General features: G+C 38.4%; 1 protein-coding gene across 2 annotated transcripts; it reads right to left on the bottom strand.

Moving 5' to 3' along the window:
- Positions 1 to 388: 388 nt before the first annotated feature.
- On the bottom strand, positions 389 to 6002 carry LOC114480071 (uncharacterized). Of its 2 annotated transcripts, XM_028473871.1 has the most exons (4): positions 5867 to 6002; positions 4805 to 4874; positions 3468 to 4115; positions 389 to 590 (listed from the first exon to the last, which is right to left on the bottom strand). In XM_028473871.1, exons 3-4 carry the CDS (start codon positions 4056 to 4058, stop codon positions 438 to 440), a joined length of 744 nt encoding a protein of 247 aa, XP_028329672.1. In that variant the 5' UTR covers positions 4059 to 4115; positions 4805 to 4874; positions 5867 to 6002; the 3' UTR covers positions 389 to 437. The 2 variants fall into 2 exon arrangements, with proteins under 2 accessions (XP_028329672.1, XP_028329673.1); XM_028473872.1 differs by lacking the exon at positions 4805 to 4874.
- Between the last annotated feature and the right edge of the window lie 6481 nt (positions 6003 to 12483).

Consider the following 12483-nt stretch of genomic DNA (forward strand, 5'->3'; position numbering starts at 1 on the left):
CAAAAATAGGAAAAAAGGGTTTTTTTATTGGCTAAAGGAAGCTATAATCTGAAAAAAAAAAAAGTCAGAACTTTTTGAAAAGGGGCCAAAATGGGACAAATGAAGTTGCAAAATGACCTAAAAAGAAAATAGGTAAAAAAGTTTCCTCCTTTTAAGGTTTTCTGGGGGAATAATAATTATAATGAAGACATAAGAAGCCACATGTTGAGCATCACTGACTTAACAACAGCTTCTACGTGGTGTCCTCTGATAATGTAGTGGACTGGATAGAAGATGCCAGTGTTGATTTTTTGTCCCAGTCCACCCCTGCCGTGATGCGATCAGGTTGTAAACAGTTCAGTGACAAAAGAGGAAGAAAAACACAAACATATGTTCATTTCTTGAAGTGTTTAAATAATAAAACTGTTTAATTTTATTGTCCATGTCTTCTTCCAATTCTACCGAAACTCAGCCAGCACCGCGCTGTGCTCCAGCTTCTTCTTGGACGATGGCGATGATGGTGATGATGAGGATGGTGTGGAGGAGGTGAAAGGTGTGAGTGTGACACTGTAGAGGTTAGTGATGAAGGCCTCCCAGCCACGACGAAACGCCTGTTGGGAAAGATGGGAGAACTCACATAAGACGTGCACAGTTATACAGTGTATTCGGCTTCTGAATAAATTCAAAGGAAAATGGCTGCAAAGTTACAATTGTAACTGCGGAAAGGCTCCTTATATTCCTATAAATTAGACATTGTTTTCACTGCTCAAGAGGTTTACTTTTTGGTCTTTAATTTACCCAATATCTTCACCACCTAGAACATTCTTTAATCCGCTGAGAGCCAAAGTTCACAAAAATCATATGTTGCAGCTGATTTTTATTCTTTATTTATTTTCTATTAACATGATATTGTATTTTTATTTCATTTTCAAAATTTTGACTTTAAAGGTGCAGTCTGCAACTCTTATAAAAGTGACTTTTTACCATATTTGCTAAAGCTGTCACTATGTAAGGACAGATTTACATCAAACAAGTAGTTTGTGTAAAAAACAGACTCATTGAGTCCCCCCTGCTGCTCCTGCTGCCTTTGGCAGATTGCCAGAATGCACCGGGACGGAGCAAAAAGAACCAATCAGAGCCAGGATTGTGTTTGATGGACTGTCTGACAGCTGTTGCTCACAGGCCCCACCCCTTTCCCGAAGCTAGAGCGCCATCTTTTTTACAGTGTATGGCCTGGAGGAGTAGAAGATGGAATTGGTGACTTTTCTGCTTGAAAGGTGTTTACTGCTGCTTACATTATGTTTTAATTGTAATTGTTACACTAGAACACTGTAGTGCATGTGTTGTTTGTGTGCGCAGCAGCCTCTGTGTGGGCTGCTGTAAGTGACACTGTGTTGTTGCTGCTGCTGCTGAGGTGTGTGCACATAGAGAGAGAGAAGCGCTGCAGTAATATGCTTTTAACAGAGCATGTTATATTACTGTGATGTAGCTGTCGGACTAACGTTAGCTTGTTAGCTCCTCTGAGGGAGGGACTTTGGAAAGTTTGGAGGCAGGGAAATAGAGCAGCGGGGAGGGAGGGGGGAGAGAGGGACCTGAGAGTTGCGGACTGCACCTTTAATCTCATTTTTGACTTCAATCTCAACCTTATATTTCAACTTTAATCTCAACATTTCAACTTAATTCTTGATTTGCCCAAAAATATTTTCTCCATCAAAATTGGCCGCTTCCGTAGTTTACACCTTTATGAAAGATTACATTTTTTTTTTTTTTTTTTTAATTTTCTGACTTTCATCAAACATCCCACTACTTTTTTTATTTTATTTTAATTTTATTTTTTAATGTAATTATACATTCACATGATCAATCAGTTATTTTTTCTATTTATTTTTGAATGATCTGTTAATGCAACACTAATGTGCTTTCTTATGCTTGGATTTAAAAAAAATAAAATATTATTTAAAAAGACTGAAAAAATGCATAAACACAGAGGTGACAGATTCATTAACTGAATTCCAACTGGAAATCACTAATTCTATAATGATCTATTATTATATACTGTGCTAAGCAGCAGGTACAGGATGTATGGAGTGACTCTAAAGGAGTTGTGGATGAAAATGTGAAATGTCCCTGCAGCACTGATTAACATCAGTGGAATGTTTTCATGGTGTGTGCTATGTCGCTTCGCTGATCAAAGGACATGATATGAAAGGCTGGAGAATGTCACGTACATGAGAGAGAGAGAGAGAGAGAGAGAGAGAGAGAGAGCAGCTGATCTTTACAGCACATGATTCATCTGAAGGAACAGGCTGGGAAAAAAAAGAAGTCCGTCCCAGATTATTTTTTCTTCCAGCTCATTCATTCATTGTGACGTGGAGGAAAATGCTCAATGTGCTGCTGACACGCACCGGTGCCCTCTGGACCTTGGCTAAAGTGGAAGTCCATTTAGGTGATGTGATAGTTTCCATGGTAACTAATCACCATGGTGTGCATTACTGGAGGAAGGACTTTAGCCCTTTGTTGAGCAAATGGAGCGGTGGTTACGTAACCGCCAGGGCTTTAAAGTTTAACCAGGTGAGGATCAGTGTGGAATTTATATAAATACAAGAAGTTATCGATAAACCAAGCCAGGGGTTCTCAACCTTGGGGTCGCCAGATACCTTCAAGAAACTAAGAATATTTTTTTTAACAATTTGAGCATATTTTTGCTTATTCTTTCCCTTTTTCTGCATCGACACCAAACTTGCCATATTTGAACCTTTTTTCTTCACTTTTTCTTGCCATATTTTTGCTCCTTTTAATGCATTTCTGCCACTTCTCCATTAAATTCCAATGCCTTTCTGCACATCTTTTCAACTTTTCAAGACATATTTGCCACTTTTAAACTATTCCCACTTTTCCCTCCTAATGTTGCATATGTTGACCCATTATTGTAACTTTTAACCTCTTTTTTACCATATTTCATGCTTATTTCTTTGCCAATTTAACAACATTCATGATTTGTCATGCCCATTATTTGTCAGTTTAAACTAATTGTTCCAGTATTGACACTTTTACTTTGAGCCCCTTTTGCCACTTTTTCCCATTTCACCACCTTTTCCACCATTTTTTGCAACTTTTAATCCATTTTATTTCTGTTTAAAACAAGAATTTACATCTTTAAGATGACTATATACTATGGTGCAAATAATTATACACTTCCTGGATAACAAAGGATATTAATCAGATCAATAAATTAATGTGTTTATCACACAGAACACATAGAACAATGGACCATCATTTTACTGACTTTATGGATGAGCCCCAAAATCTCTCCCCTTTATTCCCCCTTATAGATGACCCTGTCTCCACATGACTGTTCTTCAATGTTCATGTCTGTGTTCAACCACCTTCAGATACAGTGGTGGTCCCCGATTGCTGGAACCTTTATTATGGGGGTCCCTGGCCAAAAAGGTTGAGAACCACTGAACTAAGGCAACTGTTTTCCTCACCTTTTTGTAATTCTTCCTCTTTGCCATCTTCATGCCCTCCTCCTGCTCCCTCGTGGCCCTCCTCTCCTCCTCTCCTTCCTCATCTCGTACTCGCTTCTTGTCTCTGATCAGAACTTGGTCGTCTTCCTCCTCCCGAACATGAAAGTGGACAACCTGAGGCTCCTTTCCTACTTGCTGTACCTTCTCACATTCGTCCCCCAAACTCTTCACAGTCTCCACCTGAATCTTCACCATCACACCATCCTCTTCCTCCTTCTGCTTCCTCCTGGAGCTTCTCCTCCACCTGCTGCTGAGCCGGCTAGGCTTCCTGTGCAGGAGAGTCTCGCCGTCATCTTCCATCATGCCTTCATTGAACACAAACATCTCAACTTCTTCTCGTTCCTCAGCCTTGGAATTGTTGGCCACAGTTGAAGATGCGTTGGTTACGTTCTCCTTGTTGTCCACACTTTCTCCTCCATTCTTTCGCCCGTCCTCCCTGGCACACTCCGGCTCATCCAGGCGACCGTAGAAGCCGCTAGATTTGTCCAGAAATTTTGGAGCCCGGATGGAACTTCGTACCGAGCTCTTCCTGGAGTTGCGGCCGATTGTCATTTTCTTTTTTGCTTTATTGAGTTGCCACAAGTATGCTCTTCTCTTTTTTGGTTCCCTCTGAGAAGATGGGTGAGAGAGATTAATGCCAATTATTCTTCATTCTCACGTTACAAAATCACAAAAGCTTCCTATGGAACATAATCTGACATAAAAGACTGCATCACATTTTAAACCCTGAGCAACCTTGTCAAGATGTGCTCGTGACATTTATCCAAGACCAAGACTTGCCCAAGACTTTTGGGAGTCGAGACCAAGTCAAGACCAAGACCAAGACCGAGACAACTCAAGACCGAGGCCATAAACATCTATTTAAAAAACCATGACAAAAAATAAACAAAATAAAATAAAAATAATAAATAAATAAAAATAAAAATAAAAAAACCATGACAAGGTTGAACAGTTAAAGAACATTCTCTCTTTAGTTTTAGTTTCGTCAAAATACATTTGACAGACAAAAAAAACGGTAACGCATGAATCGAAAATATTTAGCGATTTACCAAATTCTTCTCCTCATTATCACATTACTAGAGATGAAGAATAGCAGAAATTAGTGCTGGTCTTGACAAAAAAAAAAAAAAAAAAATAACAGAGTTCGGGCACTCCGAGGCTGAGACAAGACCTTTAGAATCTGGTCTTAAGTACTACAACACTAAGATCTACTACTATGGCTGGTATTTATTATGCCATACATGTCCCTTATGCATGACCTTAGATGTTATTGAATAGAAAACATCTTTCGTCCTCACCGACAAATGCAGATGTAATTATCAGGGTAGGAGTCAGAGTCACTGTTATCTACTGCTGGACACAATGTTCCTGTAGCCAAATACAAACAGAGTTAAGCAGCAGGGACAGAACACAGTGACTACAGATTGATTTACCGTGAGTGTGACAAAAACAATAACAACAAGGGTGAGACCAGATACGTATGCTGTGTGCTTAAAAAACACGTGAGGAGTTGGATTTAAATTCCTCAGATTAAAGATGTCACAGTGATTAGGAAAACATCTTAAGCAACATCTTTTTTTACTCAGTCATTTTTCAGTTATGTAAGAAGAAGGAAAAACTCCAGCCAGACAAAATGAGTGGCTTAAAGCACGGTCATATCGCCCATGTATAATCTACAACTTTCTGTAATCTTATAGAAGCCCTGAAGCATGATAAAATAACACTTTAAATTCATTTGGACAAACAGATAACTCAGTGTTTATAGATTGTCAGTAAATGATTTGTTTTCTATAATTTGATCTCGGTGATACAGAATCAGAATCAGTAATACTTTATTCATTACAGGGGGAAATTACTTATGTCACAGAAAGAAAGAAAGAAAACATACATAACTAAGTAAAAAACTTAATTACATAAGGATTAAATACAAGTGTACACATTACAGTAGAAAATACCAATCAAATCAAGTTGAGTGGCTTTTGAGAAGCGATAACCTCTCATTGGTCAAAGCCACTAAACTTTTATATCATCTGAACTAAATCATTTTAATAAAATAAATAAATAAATACATCCTATATTCACATATGTTTCCTGAGTGCAGTCAAGTCCTCTACTCATAGAAGAACAAGTGTGCCAGATTCAGGACCTTCTTCACTACTACTTATAAATTACCTGGAATAATGAACTTAAAGAAAAATGAACAAACTATGAACACGGCGAGCAAAAAAAACAGACCAAACCTTGAGTCATTTAAATGGATACCAGATCAGAAATGCATTACAGAAGTGGAACTAACACACACACACACACACACACACACACACAGGATGTAGAAAAGTATGAGAAGCTCCAGATCTTACCGAGCTCCCAGTAGATGCTTGGCTCCCTCTGGCAGAGTGAATGAATGAATGAATGAGTGAGAGAGTGAGTGAGAACAGAGCTCTACATACTGTAACTCCACTAAACACACAGCGTCACACAGCAGCCCAACCCCAACCCCAACCTGCTGCACGTCTGTCGTCACCAAGGACACACACACACACACACACACACACACACGTGAGCTATAAAAGACCCAGAGTACCTGGAGAAAATTCTCTTAAGCATGAGAAGAACCTGCAAACTTCACAAAGCCACATATCTTGATACTGGAAGTCGCAACGAAACAAGCAAAAACCAGTAAGAAGTTAAAAGTGAAAACAGTAAAAGTTAAATTACAGATTGGTGGAAATCACAGTTTGTTTGATGGTTCATAGAGGTGAGACGATACACGGAGTTTATGATACGATATGATAGACCAGTGGTTCTTAAACTTTTTTGTGTATTCCCCACTTTGAACAAAGGTGAACTTTCAAGCTCCTCCTGTGCCCATTGCCCCCCCCCCCCCCCCAAATAATCCCTACAAAGAACACATTTTCAAACTTAATCAACTAACAGGGAACAATTAACATGTTTTTTTTTAATGAAATCAAAAACTTACTTAAAATAATCTCCTGCATGAAAAACTAATTTAAAAGTGTGGTAGTCAAAAATACAGGAAATAACGAAACATTGTTTGCAATCTGTGCCAAAAAGCTTAAGAAAACAAAAAAGGAAATTTATTTTTTATGTCAAGTTTGTTTGTTGTTCCATTCCACTTCATATGCCGACGTAAATCAATATTTTTGCACTTTAGTTCCACATTACATTTTGTTCCCAGTCACATATCTAATGCACTTTAATAATTTAAATGCCCTTGTCATTTCTGCTAAATTTTAAGGCTTCTTCTTATTGATTTAATTGTGTGTAGGCGTTTTGTTTTGTGTGAATGATCTTTATTGTCAATAAGAAAGGCATTTAAAGGTGCAGTCCGCAACTCTTATGAAAGTGACTTTTTGTCATATTTGCTAAAGCTGTCACTATGTAAGGACAGATTTACATGAAACTAGTAGTTTGTGTGAAAACCCCCCCCCCGCTGCTCCTGCAGCCTTTGGCAGATTGCCAGAATGCACTGTGACCGAGCAAAAAGAACAAATCAGAGCCAGAATTGTGTTTGATGGGCTGTCTGACTGCTGTTGCTCACAGGCCCCACCCCTTCCCCGGAGCTAGCGCGGTAATATGCTTTTAACAGAGCATGTTATATTACTGTGATTTTGCTGTCGAGCTAACGTTAGCTTGCTAGCTCCTCTGAGGGAGGGACTTTGGAAAGTTTGGAGGCAGGGCAAGAGAGCAGCAGGGAGAGAGGGATCTGAGAGTTGTGAACTGCACCTTTAAGAAGATTGGCATCAAATTGAAAGTGTCCTCCTGTTTGTCACGCCCCACCTGTCATACCTCCACACACTTTGAGAAGCACTGCGTTCGCCGATAATGAGCTTGCATTAACATACATACAATATTTTTGGAAATGGAAAAATAGACCCAAAAATTTACAGTTGGAAAAATAACCTTGCTTTAACTTCACTTTAACTCTGGACCAATTTACATACTTGTTCTAGGTCTTTAAATTCAATAAGAATATAAAAGTAAAAACAAACCACAAGAATATTGTGTGTAGTAGATCAAGAGGATTTTTTTTTTTTTTTAAATCTGCCACCTCCCACTCCCCCCATACCCTTAATGATACATTACAATTGATGTAAATATGATGTAAAAACACTTTGGAATAACGGCATTAGGCAATGGCGGAGGGAGAGGATAAGGGCCAGCGAGAGGTGTTTCCTCACGTGCGACAACTTTCGAGTTGATTGTGATTTATAAACGGAAAAAGGCGTGGGACGTACGTGCGCCCTTGTTTATAAATCGTAAAAAAAAAAAATTGAACGCACTTCCTGGTTTTTATCGTATGCCAGCTGAAGTGTGCTTACCTAGGCACACTTTTCTAAATGAGGCCCCTGGAGGTGAAGTAGAGACATGCAGTGTCGTTGCAAATGTAGCATCTTTGTTGTTACATGGAGCGAGTTTGCAGATTAGCAAGGCAAGGCAAGGCAAATTTATTTGTATAGCGCATTTCATACTCAAGGCAACTCAATGTGCTTTACATGATAAAACATTCAATTGTTTAAAATCAATAAGAACATTTAAAAGTAGTAGTAGTAACTCTTTCTGGTGTCACTGGAAACTTTTGCAGATGTTATAAATTTTTGGTTTTACCACCAAGCACCAATTTAAGACTGGGATACACTGTGCGATTTTTTCAACCGTTGCACTCAGCTCCAGCTCAAACTGTGCGACTCAGACGCAGAGCCCCAATGTGCGCAGCTCACGATGCATGTTCTCACACTGTACGGACCGACTCTCTGACACAATCTGACTGCTCACACTGTACGCTCATACACGACACGTCGGGGTCTTGTTTCCGTAAATGCAATGTACAAATTAGAAGAAGAAGAACCCTGAAGCGTAAACATTAAAACGGACGAAGAAGAAAAACCCAGAAGTGGAGAGACAAGAGCTTTACAAAAGAAAAGGTGGTGATGTGATGGACCAGGAGCTGGCTAGACAGAAGTGGGCACGACAGTCCGTCAATTTTACAGCGGTCCTACGATGTTCACGCATGCGCAGTGTGAGCGTTTACGGTAAGCCGGTCCGTCGCACTGCTTCAGTTGTGCGATACCCTCACGACCTGCGATTGCTGATCGAGAGCTGGTCGTGAGGTGCTAATCGCTTCTCGTGACCCCGTGTATACTACACGATGCACGACCTAGCAGAGACTCGCACGATCCCAAAAAATAGTCGCACGAGTCGAAAATCGGCTCAAAATGGGCCAAAAATCGCACAGTGTATGCCTGCCTTTAAAGGAATAAATGTAAAAAAAAACATATCTAGGAAAAAACGAACTATTTACCAGGTTTATAAAAACAAAAAACCAATTGGTAAAGTACGAGAATTTATTTCCTGATGAGAATAATATTAGGTTTATGTTTAACGCTGTAAAAAAACAGACTAAGGACTTTACACTGTATGTCTACACTGATAAGCAGGTACACCCTCTCCAAGGTGAAATAAATGTGGCTGGTCACTGAGCGTTGCCTCATTGTTTGGACAGTAAACACTCCATCTGGGTGGGAGCTGTGAAACTATGCATGTTGGGTAACTACCTTAGGGCCTGTTTTTCCTAACTCAGGATGCGAGGCACTCACTCACTGTGCAATGATCTGCATGTACACAAACATACTGCTGTGATCATACTTCACCCTCCAAAACCACACAAACAACACGCTCTGACGTGTGTTAATGTGTTAATCACGACTGAAAGTGTGACTGTGCAGCTGAGGTTGAAAACAGACGGAAAGAAACTCACGAGAAGACCCGTGTACAAGTTTGTGCATGTGTGTGTGAATATTTGGGATATAATACGATGTGCGTTGACTTCTATGACTTCAGTCTTTATGTGGCAAACTCACACCTCCATACATAGTCACACAGTCAGGGGTTTTCATGCAGAGAGGGCGTGAAAAGCTCTCAATCACACACCTGTACACGGCAGAGCTGAGCTGTGGTTGCTAATCACAGTCAGGATAAGTCATGTTCTGATGATGAAGACGATGATAAGCAGGTAAAAGAGAGGAATTCACTTTTGGTGCTTGAAGAGACGACTAAAAACCTGTCAGGTGTAGTGAGTGTGACTGTATTCAGGCAGCTGTGATGTGTGAGTGGACAGTCAGACAGAGAACAGATGTGCGGCTGAAACGTTTGATTCTCTAAAGTCAGCAGTTTTGGAAGAGTTCAGATCATGATCTGAAAGATGTTGCAGTAGAAAATGTCACACTGTGAGGACAATCTCTGGTTACTGTTCAGTTTCCTCCACATCGGACACCAGATTCAAAACTCGCAGATCTCATCCAACTCAAAAATTGTCCGCTTCCAGCGAGATCCTTTTTGTCTTCTTTTAGAAGACACTTGTGAAGGCACTAAGGAACAGTTGTCTGAATAAATGAAACCTTGACATACTATTAAAAAAAAGAATACAAAAAGAATGTTGCTGAAATTATGACACGAAAGTAAAGAAAACGTTCAAGGAAACATCAAAGGATACGTCAAAGGAAACATCAAAGCGATGAGCAGACACCTCTTTCCGAAGCAACAGTTGTCTGAATAAATGAAACATTAACATACTATTCAAAACTGTCCAAATGATATATAGAGCAAGCCATGGTGCACTTCCAAAATGGTGCAGAAATGATTTTTAGAGAGAGAAGGGGAATATAATTCAAGAGGAAGACTACATTTCAAGATGCAACACGCCAGAACAACAAGAATGAAAGAATAACAAGAGCAGGGGTTAAATTATGGAACATCTTAAAGGATTAAATAAAACAAAGCAGCAATATAAACCATTTTAAAAAGCTTTTCATGTCATATATCACGAGTAAGTATAAGAAAGAACAACAATTTTACCTAGGACAGCAATAATACAGAATATGTATATAATGGTATAAAATATATTAATATTTACTCAATAAACATAAAAGGTATATATTGTGATAGAGTATATTAATAATTGACATACTGCCACTCTATATTTAGTTTTATTTAAAATTATATTGATTACATTTGTGTAGTAGTGTATTAAATGATAAAATAATAATTATGTACATATATAGATGTGTGTGTGTGTACGACATAAATTCATATATGCTTGATGTGCATGGATATATATATATATATAATAATATATTGAATGTGTATTGTAAAAATAGTAAAATTAGTTTCCTAGTTATTTTTCAACCTACACCCTTTCGGCTGACAGTTGGACAATTGAGTGTTTGTTCTGGGGTTTTTTTTCTATGAAGAACGCCAAAATGAATTCAAAATTCAAATTCAAACATTAGGAGCAGTATTTATGCTTTTTAAAATCTGTTATTTTTTCTAAAAAAAAAAAGTTATTCTATGTGTTTGTTTTAATCCTTTCCCTGGTACTGTATGAGTTCTGTTTTACCCTTATGCAGCTTCTTTTTTTTTAATTTTTTTTTTTAATTGAAGCAATTTTTTTTTAATTTAACAATAAAGATACAAATCTGCCTCCATTTTCTTTTACTGTGTCTGCAAAAACAGTACTTGTTTTGTTGGTGATGGACAAAAAAATTGTGAAATTACAAGATAAGACATCAAACTGTTTCTGTCAGTTTATTTTTAAGGTTGGGTAGATGTATTTACAATGTAAAGAACAATATTACAGGAATAAATACATGATAGACCAGGAGCAAATATAACCACAGGCACTCATTACATTGAAGCAGGCATGAGCTGTTTTTACAGGCATTCAAGAACATCTGAGGAGTTATATCATTATTTTAAATATCATTACCATATTTCTACTTTAAAAAATAAATACAGGGAAGTACAGCTACATACAGTAAGTTAATAAACACTATAATTAATGAAACGCTCTAGCTGTGAAATACCTATCAGCATCAAGAGTTCCTCATTGATACATCGTGAAAATAAAAAATAAGTAAATAAATAATTGGTAATTATTTACCGATTTGAAAAAACCAGTTTGCATTAACTCCAATAGAGCGTCAACAACATTAGTTATGAAGCTGTGCACTCCTGTGTGCAACAGTTTACCTTGTCAGGATTAAAAAAACAAAACAAAAAAAAAAAACAACTAAACAGTACATCTTTATTGTCGTCGTCATGCTTCTATTTACACTAGAAAGACAGAATTGACTGTAATCCTACAGAGTCGTACCTTTGATGTAAAGACAAAGATGTGGGACTTGGAAAAAGATCTGTACACACTTGGCCATGCATAAGTAGTCATCCACAGAGCTGCTGTGATAAATAAGGGTAGTGATATCCACTAGATTTTACTGAAGAGAATTAGGGCCACTGGAAAAAAACCACAGTTCAATATTTTTTTTTATTATTATTAACTAGTTGCAGTGCCCATAGGAGGAAGTGTGTATTGCTATTTACAGGATTCAGTTTAATATTGGCGCACGCACACACACACACACACACACACACACACACACACACACACACACACACACACACACACACACACACACACACACACACACACACACACACACACACACACACACACACACACACACACACACACACACACACACACACACACACACACACACACACACACACACACACACACACACACACACACAGAACAGGCTTCATTGGGGCATGAAGCAGCAGAGCTTCACTAATGATGCGCTGATCATTATAAAGTTCATTTTTTCACTCAATGTCCTGAATAGTGGAGGTAAAACAGCTGTTGAATTAACCGCTGGCTTTGATTGACCAAAGTACGGACGTCTATCTTCTTTCTCCGCTGCTCTCTCTTCTGCAAAAGTGTGTTACTGTCGAACTGCTGCTTCAAAACTACAATCAAAATTAAAGCTGCAAGCAGCGTTGAATGGGCCCTCACAACCACACGCATGTCAGCACATGGCGCACTGTAATATAAGCTACATATATAGTGAAAGCCTATTTTTATTATTATTATTATTATTATTACTCACCTATACGT

The sequence above is a fragment of the Gouania willdenowi genome, chromosome 18 (genome assembly GCF_900634775.1).
Source record: "Gouania willdenowi chromosome 18, fGouWil2.1, whole genome shotgun sequence".
In the NCBI taxonomy this organism is placed as follows: domain Eukaryota; kingdom Metazoa; phylum Chordata; class Actinopteri; order Blenniiformes; family Gobiesocidae; genus Gouania; species Gouania willdenowi.